This window comes from Mustela nigripes, chromosome 16 (genome assembly GCF_022355385.1).
Source record: "Mustela nigripes isolate SB6536 chromosome 16, MUSNIG.SB6536, whole genome shotgun sequence".
NCBI classification, from domain to species: domain Eukaryota; kingdom Metazoa; phylum Chordata; class Mammalia; order Carnivora; family Mustelidae; genus Mustela; species Mustela nigripes.
This window is the reverse complement of record NC_081572.1, coordinates 29,291,776-29,310,365: the sequence shown is the minus strand read 5'-3', so window position 1 is coordinate 29,310,365 and position 18,590 is coordinate 29,291,776. Positions and strand designations below refer to the sequence as shown.

At 36.7% G+C, this 18,590-nt stretch overlaps 1 protein-coding gene across 3 annotated transcripts in view; it reads right to left on the bottom strand.

Annotated features, from left to right (window-relative positions):
* STXBP4 (syntaxin binding protein 4) overlaps positions 1–18,590 on the bottom strand; it is a 165,427-nt gene that overhangs the window by 58,363 nt on the left and 88,474 nt on the right. For all 3 annotated transcript variants that reach the window (XM_059379727.1, XM_059379724.1, XM_059379725.1), the window contains 3 exons: positions 13,202–13,318; positions 12,666–12,715; positions 10,287–10,420 (listed from right to left, as the gene is read on the bottom strand). In XM_059379727.1, coding sequence (XP_059235710.1) covers positions 10,287–10,420; positions 12,666–12,715; positions 13,202–13,318 — 301 coding nt within the window. The remainder of the gene's footprint in view (positions 1–10,286; positions 10,421–12,665; positions 12,716–13,201; positions 13,319–18,590) is intronic.

Genomic DNA, 18,590 nt, shown 5'->3' with positions numbered 1-18,590 from the left:
GAGGATTGAATGATACCATGAACTGGACCTCTCCATCCATACTGTCCTGTTTTCTCAAGTATCAGGCATTCTCCTGCCTCAGGGCCTTTGTACTTATAATCTGGAACATTCTCCTAGCAGGTATCTATAAGACTTACTCCTTCCTTGTATGGGTGAGATGCCTGTGCAAGTCTAGTTTAAGGGTTTGCAGTGAACTGGTGCTAGCTGTACCCATTCTCAGGTAGTATTAGTACTGCTGTCTTCTATACAAGTTCAGCAAGGCTTCCCTCTCCATTAAAAGACTAGGACATCTGGAGAGCCCTTCTCTACTGCTCCTTTAAAGAATGAAATGTTACTTGGCAACTGTTTTTAGAGGCATTTTAGCACTTGGTTTCTCACATGTTCTCAGTGGAGTAATTTAATAATGATAGATTACATAAATTGACATGAGTAGACATCTTTCACCACCTTCTAAGGTTTCCAGCTGTCGAAAAAAAAAAAAAAAAAAGGAAGGAAGAAGGAAAAGAAAAAAAGATAAAGGTGGCGAAGGTGGCGTAGGGAGAGAAAAGTTTATTAGTTTGTATCAGACAGGGTTGCAGGGACAAAGTAAAATACCCTTTTTACACATTGACCATGAATGATGAAGGGATAATGAGGAAGATAATGATGATATATGTATCGAGCACCTACCAGATGGAAGCCACTTTATAAATATCATCTTTAATCAGCTAACCTATTCAGATATATTAGTTTTAATGCTCTAAACAACCCTATGAGTTAGTGATATCTCCAGTTTCATAGACAAAGAAAATGAGACTCAGGGAGATAACAGAACCCCCAAAGCATAAATCTATTAGGTGGAAGGGCTGATATTTGAACCCTGTAGCATATGGTCTTTTTAATACTATTCTGCCTTTCTACAAGTAACAATGAAACTATCTTTTTGATACAGATATCATTCAGGGTGCAAATAGCTATTTTTTTTTTAATGTAAAAACTAAAGTCAATTTCACAAATGATACTTCATTTTATCCTGTGATATAACGAGCAGTAATGCTCCTTCTTCCCATTTCGTAAATGGAGCAAAAGTGAGGTTGAGGAATTTACCTAAGGTTTAAAAAAATCTTGTCCTAGATGCAGATTTTCTCAATCTCAATGCTCTCTCTCTAGCCTACTTGAACTTTAACTTTCATTAGCATTTGGTGGTTACTATAAAAGAAACGAGAAACACAAATAGCACTGTATAGTCCCAAGAACTAATCGTTTTTTTAGTCTAGTTGGTAATGTTGGTAGAATAGTTCATAAAGTCACATACTTTTGAAAAACACTATTAAATATTGAGTTCTTGACTCTGTATCTTTAGTTTCAAGATCTTTATCAACGCACATTTATTATTTCTTCTGTTGCATTATTTTGTAAATGGTTTCAAAGAGCTTTTTTACTGTAAGTTTTCTATGATGCTTAAAAATTCTTTTACTTAATTTTTTTTTATTTTTTAAAGATTTTATTTATTTATTTGACAGAAAGAGAGATCACAAGTGGATGGAGAGGCAGGCAGAGAGAGAGGGGGAAGCAGATTCCCTGCTGAGCAGAGAGCCTGACACAGGCTCAATTTCAGGACCCTGAGATCATGACCTGAGCTGAAGGCAGACACTTAACCCACTGGGCAACCCAGGGACCCCTCTTTTAATTTTAAAAAGGATGCTTTGAATTTCAGAATTAACAAATGCTCACTCCAAAAAAAGAGAAAAATTAAACAATATAAAGATTTCTAATAAACCAACAAACAAACCCACAGACAGTTTCCCAATCTGACCTCCTGAGAAAAACATTGCTATCAATGAGTTAGGTTGGAATCTATACCTGTTTAGAAGCTATTAAGGCTCTTTAAGCCTTGTTGTTTTATTCATAATATTTGTAAATCATGAAAATTAGTTAAGCTGAGATAAATTTTGGTCAATGATTCTAATTAAAATAAAAAATGAACTCTAATGAAACCATCTTATATTTATACAGTGCTTTATATTTACAAAGCACTTTTATACTAGTTCACTCAATCCTTGAAACAACCTCATTAGGAAGACTGTATCCCCACCTTCCAGACCGAAAGCCAAGACTCCAAGAGGTCATCGTAACTTATCAAATCTAAGACACTGAGAATACCACACTGTGCCATTTTATATGCTAAAAAACAAAACAAAACAAAACAACAACAAAAACGCCAATTCAGTTGTGACATAATGACCTAACTGGACCCTGTGAGACTCACAGGACTTAATATTAGAAGACCTGAGTCAGGGGTCTGGCATTACCCTTTCCAAGCGTGTGACTGAGGCAAACCTTTTCTTTTCCCCTCCTAAAAATAAACGTTTACTCAGCATCTGAAGTGTGCTTAGGGGAACAAAGCCAAGGAAAACATGAAGTAGTTGGTACGCATCAGAAACGGGTAAGGTAAACCATTTAAGTTCTCTGAGCCTTGATCTTTTCATATCTTTTAAATTAAAAAACAATAATGCCTATCTCACAGGGTTGCCCTGAGGACATATGGATGAAAAATCGTACTTTCAAACTACCTATGGCATTATTATCTTTAAATATATTTATTTGTAGTAGTAATATTAATAGTCTACTGTTCATGGCAGGAACTTCTGATCTACACTGGTATATCATATTAAATCATTATTAAAGCCGTTCCTGCACACGACAGCTACTGCCACTGTCTCCCTTGAGATGAGCTGTTAATACTCTGTCCTCATATGAACTCTGGAGAATACCTTTTCATTAACCTGAAACAATGTATTCCGTTTGGATGAGGACATTTTCAGGCCTTGAGGGAAAAATTTCTTTCTGGCATCATTCGCATTTTGCTTGTTGGGTTATAGGACTGAAACATGAGCCCCACGGTAGACTATCACTGCAGTCAGTTCTAATTGTGAAGGAACCGGAGTTCCATTTTTCTGGAAGAGAGACAGTGTACTATATTCAAACATCATTGCCTTCTGGAAGTTTTGTAGCAGTCCTTTTTTTTTTTTTTTTTTAAACCTTTGTGTTGGAAATCATTCTATGTTCCCATGTTAGTGCAAGGTATATAGGCTTTTCCCTGAATAAATCCTAGATACTGCATATCCTGCAATCCTTGACAACTCTATTCCTGCCTGGTGGGAGGAACTGAGTCTTGTTCATCTGGACATGTCTTCATAGCTTCCAGCTGCTGGCAGTATACGTGATTAAAGTATGTATCTGAAATATTTCCCTGGAAATGGTCTTCTAGGAAGACCATGTGGTAGCTCTGGGATTGATTCACACTAGGTATTTTGTGTCTACGCTAAATACTGGAAATATGGTGGCTTTCTGATTTTTATGACTGGCAAGCTATATTATATCTGCTTCTTATGGACCAACAGAAAATAGAGAGTTACAGATTTGATATTGCTACATAACTTTAGCATTTCAACTCTCAGGAATTTGTTTAATGAAAAAGGCAAATAGCCCAGAATTAATTAATGTGCAGAAGGAGCAACAGGAAAACATGCGATAGTTAGAGATCCAAGATGATAAGAGAACTGCTTTGTGCATCTGGACTTCTGACCCACTCTGCACATGAATATCGAGTTTAAATATGAATACTGAATTCCAGGTGTTCCAAAATGTGATATACAGTGATGAACTACTGAATCTGTTCTTAAAAATGAATATTTGTTCCTTGCTACTCAAACTCGCTGTAACCACCAACCAGTCTTCCTGCGTTCTTTACTCTTGCTACTCCTATAGCCCAGTTTCAAACAAATGCCTGGATCATCTTTTAAAATGTAGATCAGATCAGGTTTTTTTCTCCTGCTTAAAGCCATCATGGGCTTTTATGACACTCAAAAGAAAATCCACCCCTGAAGCAAATAATACATTATATTTTAAGTAAAAAAAAAAAAAAGAAAGAAAGAAAAAAAAAGAATAAAAAGAACAAGAAAATCCAAACTCCTTAAAAGTGTTCAAATCCCTGTGTGGTCTTGCTCCGCTCTACATTTCCACCCTTATCTCATGCTTACTTGTCTGTTCCCTCCTACGTATCAGAAACCCAGGCTTTCTTCTGTCCCTCCGATATGTCAAGATTGCTCCTACCTCAAGGCTTTAGGATTTGGCGAAAAAAAAAAAAAAATCTCTTCCCATAGATTTTCTCTTGGCTGAATTTTGGCTCAAAAGTCACCTCTTCAAAGAGGCTTAGGATTCCCACTCCTACATCATCTGGTTTTATTGTATGCTCAATAGTCATGGCTGTTTGGAATTATTTACTGACTTGCTAACTTGTTTGTCCAATTCCACCCTTACAATGGACCTAAGCAGCTTAACAGCAAGGACTTTGTAAGCTAGTACCCCACTGCCTAGGTCAGGGTCAGGCTGATTGCAGAGACTCAATATAGTTCATGAAGGAATGAAGTAATAAATCTAAACGGCTACCTTTTCTTACATGAGGTATTTCTCTCTCACTTTTTTTTTTTTTAACACCCTGGCAATAAAATTGTACCAGGAAAGAAATTACTTATTTTTTTTTGAAGCGAACAATAATTTGCTCATGTAAAGCAAAATTAAATAACCCAAGCACAGTTTCCTTTCCAGAGATCACCCGAGATTACATTCAATATATTTTCTTAATGGAACATCACAGCAGTGACCTACTTTCAAATTGCAACAATACAAGAGAATATGTGAGTTCATGGTTTTCCTTGAATGGTGTGACAACACCAGTATTTACAACAGGTATTATCTAGCTCTGAATGATCAAACCACTAGAGAACAGGTTCAACTCACTACAAAAACAGGTGAAATGACATTAGAGTCACATAAACTACCCCCTTATGCTTGGAACAATCTGTCCCAATTCTAGGAGAAAAACGATATATATATAGAGAGAGAGCAATGATAACTTTATGAAGAAGGAAATACTATAATGCCCATTCTAAACAGGATAGCTGACTTTCACAAAAAAATCTATAGCTTTTCCTTTGATAAACTCATGTTAGTTAATAAAAATATGTGCGGGGGGAAATAAGAGAAGCAGTGATGATAGTTTGAGACCTAGACTAAGTACAATGAGAAATGCTGTATCAAGTCTGACTTCTAAAAGGAAGAAAAAAAAAACTATTATAAAGTCCTTCAAATGTGCAGTACAACATTTCCCCTTTTTCTCATAAAACGTTTTCCCATCTGCCTAAATAACTTCCAATTAGCATCAGAATTTAAAGACAAAAAGCAGCTATTACTGACATTCTTATTTTAAAAGCTAAAATACTGTCAGTTTCAGACAGGAACACCTGAATTGATGGGGGAAGGTTCCACAGACAAATCTATATAATCACCTGGTCATTGTTTGGTAGGGGTAAACTTCACCTTTGTTTTCAACTGGCTGAGTGAAAATTACAGGATTATTCAACCAATTTATAACAGTTGAACATCTTTATTTCTGCCATTAAAAGAAATGGCTGTGATGCAAATAATTATCTATGTATTTTTATGCACATCACTCATTATTTTCTTTGCAAAATACCAATAGGTGGGATTATTGGGTTAAAATACATGACCACTAAAATATTATTTCAACTTTCAAAAACACTTTTCAAATAGATATTTTAAAAGCTCTTGATACATACTGCAAAACTGATTCCCAGGGATGTTGTGCCAAGTTATATTCCCACCTGTAGTGGATGAGAATATTTACTTTCAACTTTAATTAGTGGCAGGTCCAGATGGCTCCTAAATTGGATGGATTTTTTTTTTTAATGCCTAATATATAACCTAAGAAAGTGCATTCTCCACAGGAAGATTCCTGCTCCCTGCTTCCTTTGCTCAGGCATCACTTGGGTCCTCGTGGGTGTAGAAACCTTGGCTCCAGCTGCTCATCTCAATCCCGTGAATCTCTGAAGCTTAAGGGCTCACTTATCATTACAGTTTTACCCTCTGTTCTTGGTGCAGAGAGACGCACATTTCTTGGTTTTCATCTTTTAAATACACAAACATAATTTTAAATGTCATTTCTAAGTGTAGGAGCAGAATGGGGAGGTTTTGGCATGAGATCACTCTGCCATCTTGGTAGATGGTAGTGTCTTCTGAATCCTGACAGCTCTATTTTCTTGCTTTAATACTGTGGACTTTTTCAGGATCATATACTGGTATGCTTATGGATATATATATATATATATATATTTGTTTAAAAGATCTTGAATGAAAAGTGTATACATATATATATACACACACACAAAATAAATGCATAAACATAAAAAAACCCACACACATGCATGTGTATATGTGTGTGTGTGATGTATTTCTCTTTATAAAAGCTTGAATTTAGAGGATTCTCTACTCAGAATTGGTTTTTGACCTTTGAAAGGATGTGTGGACCCTGTGGCTGCACTGACATTCAACCAAGTTGTTGTTGGTGTTACCCTCTCGCAGCTCTGGCAGGGAGCTGGCCAGCGTGCCCTCCTGTTGTGAGTAGAAGGATGATGCAGCAATCTGAGGGGAGTGAGAGGTGAGCCAGGACCAGAGGTGGCTGTCAAGAGCCCTGTGGCATCTGGTACAGAAGCCACTGTCTCGGGCTCCCTTTCCTATGTGCCCCAGTGCATGTCAGATGTCAAGTATGTCTACACTGCCAACGGACTAAGGCCCAGTTGGCCTTCTGCTTGACACAGAATCTGTGAATCGTGAGGATTTCAAAAATGCCACTGACTCACCAAGATAAAAGAAGAAAAACAGCCCAGTTACCGCCTCGCCAGTCGTTGGCTTTATTCATTACCCCTTCAAATCAGAATGCATTAAGGACTGACCTGCCGCAGTGACCTCCAGTTACTCCCACAATCACCACTATTGTTCAGCAGGGGTCTAACAAGTTTGTGGTTCGTGTTTTCACTGTATGTGGTCCTACCTGCCTTATCGAAAACTTTTTGGGATTTGCCTGTATGACTATTGCTTTTGAAGATTTTTATACTATATTTATCATTTCTTTGGGAATTTTGAAGGAACTTAGATGCCTGGGATTGGCTGCCAATTTATCAGGAAGTCAATAAGTTCTTATTAAAGATCTCCTATGGAATATCTGGCCAGGTATTATTTTATTATGCATTTTAAAAACAGACCTGCAGGGGCACCTGTGTGGCTCCATTGCTAAGCGTCTGCTTTCAGCTCAGGTCAGGATCCCAGGGTCCTGGAATAGAGCCCCACACTGGGCTCCCTGCTCTGCAGGCTTCTACTTCTCCCTCTGCTACTCCCCCTGCTTGTTCCCTCTCTGTCAAATAAATAAATAAAATCTTAAAAAAAAAAAAAAAAAAAAAAGAAAAAAGAACTGCTTCTTCCTGCTTTTGTTACAGGATTATTTTGTCAATCTAGATGTCAGCCGAAGACTGCAGTTCAAAACAAGTAGCTCTTTCAAATAAAGATTACACTAACACATTACAATACTGACTATGTAAATATTGATGGAGGGTTCCAATACCAAATGAAAAATGCCTATTTGTCTATATAACATTTCAGTGGAGGCAGTATAATGGAACACACCTAAGTTTTGTTATAGTTAGCAATAAACAACTGAAAGATAAGCTGCTGATTCAGACACTTAACCACGGTTTCCTGTGATGGTTACATTCTAACTCAAAGTTGAAAGTAACATTAAATGTTATATACTAAGAAAAGCTCTCATCTACTCTATTTTCAAATGGCTCCAAACTAAGAGAAGATTTAGACAATAATTACTGGATGCCTGGGTGGCTCAGTGGGTTAAAGCCTCTGCCTTCGGCTCAGGTCATGATCCCGGGGTCCTGGGATCGAGGCCTGCATCGGGCTCTCTGCTCAGCAGGGAGCCTGCTTCCTTCCTCTCTCTCTGCCTGCCTCTCTGCCTACTTGTGATCTCTGTCTGCCAAACAAATAAATAAAAAATTAAAAAAAAAGATGTAGACAATAATTACTTAATACTCTGCACAGAGGAGAAAGCTCATTTAAATGAGCCGCTTTAAATAATAGTAAGAATGTGGTGCCAGCATTAGCAGCACCAGCAGCAATGATGTCACTTGTGGAATATCTTCTACTACCGGGTGCTTGTTTAGCCACTTCCCAAGTATCTCACTTGATGCCCCAATCCTGTCACTTCAGATATTGTGAGCTCCACCTTTCACATGGTCAGAGAGAACCAGAGATGAAGTCATTTGCCCATTGGAGTTGGCTGGCTAACTGGGATGATCCCTGGGGCACCTCTGGGGATCTGCAGGGCTTCTGCAGAGCACTGTTTACGTGGGTTCAGATTGGTCCTCTGGGCTGCCTCCAGGAGCCCCATCCTTCTCCATTGCTAAAGGCACCCTGAAGAGAGCTGAAGGGCCAGGTTTGCAAGGCTATAGGAAGCATTAGTGTTCTCTACATTAAGATCCTACATCTTAAGTCGGGGCTTATGCACACGCCGAAGAAGGATGCAAATGTGTGTGATTGCACATGTCTGGGAACAGGGCTTCTGTGAGATTTCAGTGGAGGCCATCATCCAAAAAAAGGTTCAGAATTATCTCCTACATATTCCCCGGGGACTGGTTTTAAGCTAGAATACCCAAGAAATCTGATTCTCATTTCTGAGGAAATCCCATCGTATAACATCCCAGAGTGTACTTATGCTAAGAAGAAAGTAGAGGTAATTACTCAAGAGAAAATTCCAAATTGTTACTTGAGATAAGCAGACAGTCACACCAAAGGAAATGAGATTAGAGACTGCAGTTGAATTATCTACCTCATGGTAGTGATTTTCTGCTTTTCATTACATACAGAAAAAACCTACTGCATAAAGAAAAAGAAAAACGAGCTGAGTTTATCTGAATTATCAAACATAAAAAGACAAGTCATAAAAATTATAAAAGGACTGGGAATATATGCCAATATTAGCAATTATATTTCTACATTTCAATGCAGAAACTATTGGCTAGTTTAAACAGCAGACTTGGTACAATCTTATGACAGATAAAAAGTGCAGATGGAATTTTTCACTTTTCTTCCAAAGAAGTTCTGCTGAATTTCAAATATTTTCTTTGAATAATCATGTTTGACAAATGTAAAGGTTAATGTTAGCGAGGTAATTAAAACTGATGATCGCAGTGTCCGCTGGGCTGTGTCTGTGTGTGTGCAGGTGTTTCCCTCCACTGTTCCCACCCTCACTTAAAAATGTCTATTTTTACTATTAGAGGCATGTCTTTCAAACCTCTTTATGTGACATAGTTTTGAATTTAAAAATTACCCCCAAAGGGTCTTTAAAAAGGAAGCCAAACCATTTGCTACCTAGGACTTTACTCAAAACTTGGATACTTTGTTAACAAAGAATTTCATCTGTGCCTCTCCACACTTATATTTTTATATGTTCCCCAGCATAGGGAAGATTAAGAGTGGCAAACAGGGATCGTGGAATGGGAGAGGCCAACCAGCAGACAGACTGACATCAAGGGAACAGACCTAAGAACCAACAGATAAAAACGGAGACCAAATCCACGAAGAGCCAGAAGCGCTGGGAGGCAGGAGGAGGGAAGGATGGCACCGTCCAATCATGTAAGCTCCCCCCAGGGATCCCCCTGTGTGCTGGGTTGTGGGAAGTTACTTAGCCAGTTGCCCTGCTTCTCTTTCTGGCCCAGTGCTGACTCTGGGGGTGTCCAGTGACAGATCATGCAGTTCTTTTAAGAAAGGTATTCTCTTGGCCCTGGCTTAGGAGTAAATGCCTGAGCCAGCAGCTCTGATGAGGAGGGAACTGGTTCAGCTATTCCACAGCCCTTTAATTAATTACCCTGCCGACTGCCCAAGGGTCTGCTCCTAGTTTTCCCTGCCTGTGATCTGGAAGTTTTTTCATGGTTCTACTTAACTCACTGTTTCAGCAGTTTTGTTGTTCATCTTTATTGTGTTTTGGGGTCTTTTGCTCAGCTGGGCTGTACCTTCAATTTTATCCTATCTGTTGCATATTATTCAAAAATTCCTCAATGTGGGTTCTAATCTTTCAGGTTTCCAGTGCTGCCGTGGATTTATTTTTCTGTTCATTCTCCCACTTCAAAAAGACTTTGGATGGAAGTAGAGGTAATCAGCTATCTTCTCTTGGAAGCCATTTTAGGCACTTTAAATAAATATTCTCCCCCTACAATTAGTGTATTAAGATTGTTTTTTTATCAATTAGCTATTAATTTTACTGTAGGCAAACCAACACATTTAACAAAATTAAACTGTCAAGCTTAAAATTTCTTTTTGTTCTGTTAAATAAATTACTAAAAAAAAAAAAAAGAAAAGAAAGTGAAAAATTGCAGAAAACTTACAATCCATGTCAAGTATGGCCCGAACAGATTTAACGAGTTCCTTAGATTCAAGAGCTAGCATTGCTGGGATGTTACGTCCATTCCTTCCCAGTGGTGTAAGAGAAGTCTGAGAAGCTAACATGGCTCTTCTTTCACTGTGAGGGCAGTAACATAAAGTTGAACTTATCATTCAATAAATAACATCCATTTTGACTTAATCTGAATTCTTATGTATAAAAATATTTGTACTTCTGGGAATAGTGTTATAAAATGAAGTAATCACAAAACATTTGTTTTCAGTTCTTTATTATGTAAGAAAGACATATTTAAAGAATTAGATTGACCTCATAATAAGGAGGAATAAATCATTTGTTGGGCTTATTTTGTGAGTTCTTATGTTACGCTAACATGATGTAGTCTTTAGTTTTGTAAAAATTCAAATGAAGCATTAAACAGAAGATAGAGTATATTAAAAAGACTGAGCCATGGGACGCCTGGGGGTTCAGTTGGTTAGGTTAATCTGCCTTTGGCTCAGGTCATGATCTCGGGGTCCTGGGATCGAGACCCACATGGGGCTCCCTGCTCAGCGGGTAGCCTGTTTCTACCTGAGCCCTGTCGCTCCCCCTGTTCGTGCTCTCTCTAAAAGAAATAAATAAAATCTTTAAAAAAAAAAAAAAGACTGAATCACATTTTTCTAGAGTTTAAGTTTCCAAGATGTGGTGAAAATTTGCTTAATGTTTTTTAAGGTTACCCTTTTTTCTTGAACCAGTTTAAGGCAAGGGTAGGCTCTAGCTTTTAAAGATTTATTTATTTATTTGACAGAGATCACAAGGAGGCAGAGAGGCAGGCAGAGAGAGAGGAAGGAAGCAGGCTCCCTGCTGAGCAGAGATGCAGGGCTCAGTAACAGGACCCTGGAATCACATGACCTGAGCCGAAGGCAGAGGCTTTAACCCACTGAGCCACCCAGGCGCCCAGGCTTTGGCTTTTAAGTAGTCATTTTTAACCTTCATATTTAATGCCAAAACTTCTGAAATATTATTTAAGGTCATGAGACTTGACGCTTGGGATGGGGGATATACCTAAACACACAAGGGGAATCTGCTTGCTAAGTATTTTAAATTCTTATTGAAAATAATTATCATGAAATTCACATAATTATCTTACATCATTAGCAGCATGGATAGCAATAAAATGTCAGATTTTTCATTAGAATAAGGCATTACAATAAAATGAATTTAAAAATGTACTATTATCGCATAACATATGGAATAATCAAATTATTATGCTGTACACCTGAAACTAATATATATTGTATGTCAACTATATTTCAATAATAAAATATTTTTAAAAGAATACTACCATAGACATTTTTCTAAAGTAAAAAAAAAAAATGCCATGTGAAACCCTAAAATATAATAAGAATACAATGATTCAACTTTATTTATTTATTTAAAAAAAGATTTTATTTATTTATTTGGCAGACAGAGATCACAAGTAGGCAGAGAGGCAGGCAGAGAGAGAGGAAGGAAGCAGGCTCCCTGCCGAGCAGAGAGTCTGATGCGGGGCTCAGTAACAGGACCCTGGAATCATGACCTGAGCCGAAGGCAGAGGCTTTAACCCATTGAGCCACCCATGTGCCCCATCAACTTCATTTATTAAACTTCTGTTTTTATAGCTAAGGGCAGAGTTTTCCTGTTTCTGCAAGCCTTTATTGCTAGAAGTAGAAATACATTGCTAGTGGCAGCTATTATAAGATGAGGGAAAAACTTGCTTTGAAAATGTATAAACAGGAAACTTTCTTTTGTCTATCTTTCATTATGTATCAAAATGACCATAAACTTGCAGTATGAAATACATAAATCTTATTAGTAAGTTTGTAGCTCTTAGTAAGAAACTTTAAATTGGAAACAAACTGTGAATAATAACAAACCCAAGGTGTATCCTCCAAATGTATTCCTTTTATTTGTGTCTACTGAATGTTGAAAATGAAAGAAACTGACTGTATGAACATGTTTTATAAAATTCTGTTTGCCATAACAACTGATCTGCGGGCTTGAGACTGACCTTTCAAGTAATTTTTATTCATACACAGGATGCTTACAGAACTTCAAGGTAATCCCATTTTTACAGAATTCCTGACAAAAACAATATAGGTGATTCCTACCTCAATTTTCAAGTTCTAGGTTATAATGACTGGCTAAATCCCTCCAGAATTTTTTTTACAGAGATGGGCTCAAAACAACATGTCCTTGTATCTATTTCCACAAAACATGAAAAAAACAGTATCCAGCAGGAGTTATGTTACATCTTAAGATTATTTAAGAGATTTTAGTATTTTAATCACAATTACCAAATGAAAAACGTAATCATACTCTACAGAAAACACTTAAATATTCTTACCTTAAATTTGATAAAGGAGAAGTATTATCAGAAAATAATTCTTGAATAGTCTAGAGACAAACAAGACAGTAAAGGAGATTTTAAGTTTGATATTTTTAGGATGTCTTTTCTTATTTAACTAATATTTATAACCTCCCCCCCTTCCCACTCCCAATTAATTAAAAGGTATTTCTATTACATGTGGGAAAAATCAATTACATTGACATGGATGTGTAATAACTATGGAAACATTTCTTTATAGGGTAAATATTTATCAAATAACATTTACATAGTATTAAGAGTTTTGAGAAAGTGTTCATTAAAACATAGTGTATATTTGGGATCATGCTATCCTATCAATTATTTCTCTTAACAATCTATTGGTTAGCTGGTCTTTTCATTATCTATGCAATTTTAAAACTGACTATAGGTTAGCATCATTATTTTGAGGCAGGGAATGTTTCAATAGCCACCAAACACTAGGACACTTGTCTATATGTCAGTTATCTACAGATATCTTAAAAATGGACATAAAGTAATATAATGGGAAAGTTTACCTCTACAAAATGAAGAAGCTTTTCAGTGGATGCCTCAAAAGTTTTTCGAGCCATTTCTGATTTTCGCAATTGGCAGTCGAGTACTGTAATTCTCTTTTTTAACTCCTGAACACTTTCCTGGACAGAGGTATTAAAAAGAAGGTTTTACTCATTTCTTTGATTTTTACATCAGTGGCTCCTATTTTCAGTTTTTACTAACTGATACCAACATTACCATATTATTTATTTTCTCTCACTGTATTTATCTTCTGATCTGGGGAGACATTTAACTAATTGCATATTTAGAAGTTAAACTGCACAGGGATGCTGCAAATTTTATGAGATAAGCTGTAGATGACTTTGTTGATTCTTACAGTAAAATACATTTAAATTAAGTTTATCAGGTTTTTTTGTTTGTCTTGTTTTTTACAATATGCCTTGCCAACTGCTGACAGAAATTGCTACCAATGTGGTACAATGAAAATCGCTGAAGATATACATATATATTTAACATAATATGTCCAATGTAAAGCTGAGCTGGCAAGGAAGTAAAGGAATCCCAAGGACAGTAAAGGAATTCCATGAAGACAAACAACAACAATGCTGGGTGAACTCAAGTCATTAGAGTAAGCATGCAGTGCAGCATAAATTGTTCTGAGGGTACACCTTCAGGCACAGATGGCAAATGAGAGAACTTTAATGGGTAAACTGGAAAGAAACAAACCTTATAGAAGTAAATATATGATTTTGATTTTGCTTCTGGCAAGTGGGTTAAAAAAAGTCTCCCCTATAACTTCTAATCATAAGCCCCCACTCATGAAGGTTTGAGGTCATAATTTGTATTACCCATGTAAACTGTAAATTTGTAAGCTTAAATTTTAGTTTAAATAGTCCCAGACTGGTAGAAGCAAACACAAAACTTCCGTGGAGGGATATTTTCTAAACTCAGATCCCAAAGAATGTGTACATATAATGTGTCAAAAGAACATGACCTCAGGAGATAAGCTACCATGAATAAAAGCCAGCTGAAGGAAATCAGTTACAGACACATAAAGACAACTGATACTGTAATGATCGGATACAGACTAAAATGTTTAATGTCTTAAAAAATATGGAGGAATTTAAAACATAACAAAGGGAAAGGAAATTATAAAAATAGATCGGTAGGACATAAAATAATGATTCTTAAAAATAAAAATATAATCAAAATTAAAAGATCATTTATGGGTTTAATATTCAATTAGATATAGTTGAAAAGAGAATGGGTAAACTGGAAGGCAGAGCCAAAGAAGGTTCTTATAATGTACCAGAAAAATAAAAATGGAAAATATAAAAGAAGGAGAAGCAAGGAAAATATAACTAGATGAAGATCTAGCATACACCCCATCTGAATTACACATGAAGGTTCAGAAAGAATGAAGGAGAAACTGCTCAGTATAATTTGGGGTTTTTCAGAAATAACAAAAGACACTGTTCCTCAGTCCAGATTCCTCAGTGAATCTCAAACAACATAAATAAAAATAAGTCAATACATGACTCATAGTCAAACTGCTGAATACTGAAGATAAAAAGATTTGAAAATCATCTAGAAAGAAACAACAGACTGTAAACAAATAACAGATTGACTGCTGATACTGCAACCATGGAATAAAAACACTGAAAGAAATCAAATGCCAACTTACTTTAAATGTAGCAAAAATGTACTTCAAGAGCAAGAGTTCAATAAAGATGTTTTCAGACCGACAAAACTGAAGAGAATTTGTTACCAACAGATCCTCATTAAACACAGTTCTAAAACATGTACTTCAGGATGGAAATAATTTTAGCAAGAAGGTCTGAGATGCAAAAAGAATGCTAAACATAAAAAATGGTAAACATGGGCATCTATTTAAATAAAGGGTGACAGCACAAAATGGACTGTAATAGTGTCTAATTTATGGTGTTAAAAGTCAAGAAAGAACTAAAATGCTGACAAAAATAGAAATTAAGTAGGAAGGGATGATAGGATTTATGTTTTAAAGTGCTCATAATATTTAGAAAAAGGTGAAAGCTAGTGATTAGTTTTTATAGTTTATGTTAAAACAGAATGTTAACATTTCTAAGATAATCATTAAAACTTAGAAACGGAGCGCATACCTTCTGGCCTAGTGGAAGGAAATAAATGGAATGGGAATTGGGAAAACAGGAGAAATCTGAACCAATTGAAAAAAAAAATGAACAGGGACGCCTGGGTGGCTCAGTGGGTTAAAGCCTCTGCCTTCGGCTCAGGTCATGGTTCCAGGGTCCTGGGATCGAGCCCTGCATGGGGCTCTCTGCTCAGCAGGGAGCCTACTTCCTCCTCTCTCTCTGCCTGCCTCTCTGCCTACTTGTGATTTCTGTCTGTCAAATAAATAAATAAATCTTTAAAACAAAACAAAACAAAAAGCGAACAGGTAAAAGATGACAACTAAAAAAATAATCAGAAAAACTCAGGACACATAAAATGCATAACTTAAAAGAGGGTAGAAATGAAGTCAAGTTCATTAGCAAACAAAAGAGTATAAATGGAAAGATTTTTTCAACTAACGGTCAAAAATCAGTAAGATGAGGAAAAAATTCAGATATATGTTGTTTTCCACACACACACAATTGAAACATAAGGACACTGCAAAATTAGAAGTAAAAGAAAGGAAAACACACACAGGTGAATACCAAAAGAAAACTGCTGTAACTATTTTAATATCAATCAAAAATAAATATTGGGGGGAAAAAAGATTGCTAAATTGAAGAGTCACAACATTCCATAAAGAATGATAATGTAATTCTAAGCTTGTCTGTTGCTAAAAATATTACTTCAAAATATATAAATTTTTTAAAAATGGAGATTTTAATGCATTTCTCTGACAAGGAAATTAAAATGATTAGAGAAGAACTAAACTCTACAGTTAATGACCCCAATCTAGTAGACTATAGAAAATGATACATCAAAAAACTGCAGAATTCCTTTCAAGCTCACTTTGAAATGTGTTAACACTGGTCACATAGTAAATGTGAAGCAGCCATCAATAAATTTTAGAGTTAGTATGCTATAGACTAGAGTCTCTGGTCACAATGCAATTAACCTTTCTGTGCCTCACTGTGTTTATTAATAAAGACTCAATCATAAATAAATTTCCCCTAATTAATTATATATTTAATGCACTTTCAGTAAAAGTTCCAATAGTTTCTTTTTTTTCCCCTTTTGATTGAATATATAAGCCAAGTGTAAAATACATGTAAGAGATCAAAGGGTCATGTAGCCAACATACTTTTATTTATTTATTTATTTATTTATTTTTAAAGGTTTTATTTATTTATTTGACAGAGATCACAAGTAGGCAGAGAGGCAGGCAGAGACAGAGAGAGGGGGAAACAGGCTCCTTGCTGAGCAGAGAGCCCCGATGCGGGGCTTGATCCCAGAACCCTGGGATCATGACCCCAGCCCAAGGCAGAGGCTTTAACCCACTGAGCCACCCAGGCACCCGACCAACATACTTTTAAAGAAAAAGAACTAGATAGGGTAGTCAGATAATCAAGACTTACTATAAAAGATATCATAACCAACACAGTGTATTATTGGCACAATAACATACAAATAAACCAAAGAAAGACAACAAAGGGCCCTAAGTAAGACAGACACACATGAAATCTTGATATGCGACAGAGCGGATTTGCAGATCAATCAGGAAACAAGAGACTTGAATAAATGGTGCTGGGATAGTTCATTCATTTAGAATAAAGTCAGAATAAAATGGATCCCCACCCACACATATGCCACAAAACCAATGACAGAAGGATCAAAACTTTAAAACTTTTATTTTTTAAAAGATTTTCTTTATTTATTTGAGAGAGAGAGAGAGAGAGAGACAGAGAGAGCATGTGCATGAGTGGGGGGCCGGGAGGGGCAGAGGGAGGAGCAGACTCCCCACTGAGCAGGGAGCTGACAAAGGGCTCAATCCCGGGACCCTGAGATCACGACCTGAGCTGAAGGCAGACACTTCACTGACTGAGCCACCCAGATGCCCCCCAAACTTTAAAACTTTGAGGGGCAAATATCAAAGGATATCTTTGGGAATGGAAGACGTTCTAAAAAGACAGGAGGGAAAGCACTGATGATAAGTTCAACTATCTGAAAACCAATGTTTATCTTACCATTGGGGGAAAGGCAAGCCATAAATTTGAGAAAAGCCTTCAATAACATATAACTTAATATAGGGTTAGGAACTGGAACATATATGTACAATCACTACATATTAATACAAAAAGAATAACCCAATGGGGAAAAAATGGTTGAAAGTAACGAAGAGGCATTTCACAAAGAAATATAAATGTCTAACAAGTATATAAATATATGCTCAACTGGCTACCTGGGCCAGGGGAAAAGCCCTGGTGTACAGCATCTGGGGGTGTAAATACCTCTTTCCTGGCTGATTTCAAGCTACCAACCTGATAGCGCTCAATATGCCATTAAGAAGAGATACCCACAATCGCAGACCGTGAGCCAGCACCAGCTGGTCCCAGTATGCCAGTGGCTTCAAGTCATTAGTAACCAGGGAAATCCAAATTAAACCACAATGAGATCTCCTTATCACACCTACCCAGCTTGATACAAATGAAAAGGAAATGAAAACGAAGTGTCGGCAAGGGTATGGGGTGAACGGTATCTCTCATTCACTACGGGTGGCAGTAAAAATTGGTCCGAAGGCTTTTAGACGCAATTAGGCATTACCCAGTAAAGTTCATCGATCATCGTTCAACCTAGCAGTTTCACTCGAAGATATGAACCCAAGACAAACTGTTACGCATGCGGAGCATGATGTTATGTACAAAAATATTTTTAGCAGCATCGTTCATAATAAAGAAAACAGAAATGGACTGTTCATCAAATACAGAATGGACCAAGATAACTGTAGTATTTCCAATTAAGGGAGTACAAAAATGTGATGAAAAAAAGAAGTGATGAAAATACATGAACTGGCTATAAGTTTCAAATAGATGAATTGCGAAAATAAGAGGTTCAGTGAAAAAAGCAAGTAGGAAGAATACATGTAGAACATTTCTATTTATATAAAGTTGATGAACAGGCAAGACTCAACAACATTAATTGTTAAGAGATATAAAGATACGTGGTAAAATTATTGAGAAAGTTGTTAATACTACATCTAGAAAAGCAGTTACTTCTGAGGGTGCGGGAGGGGAATGCCAACTGGGGAGGGACAATAGATCTTCAAAGGTATTGGCAATGTTTTACTTCCTAAGCTGGAGGTAAACAGAAAAAACAAAAACAAAAAAGGTAATTAAGTAAGTATAGGGATGAGATAAGGGAAAACTTATGGTGAAAAATAAAAACACTGTTACAAAAAGAACCTGTGTCTTAAAAATGAATCTTTGA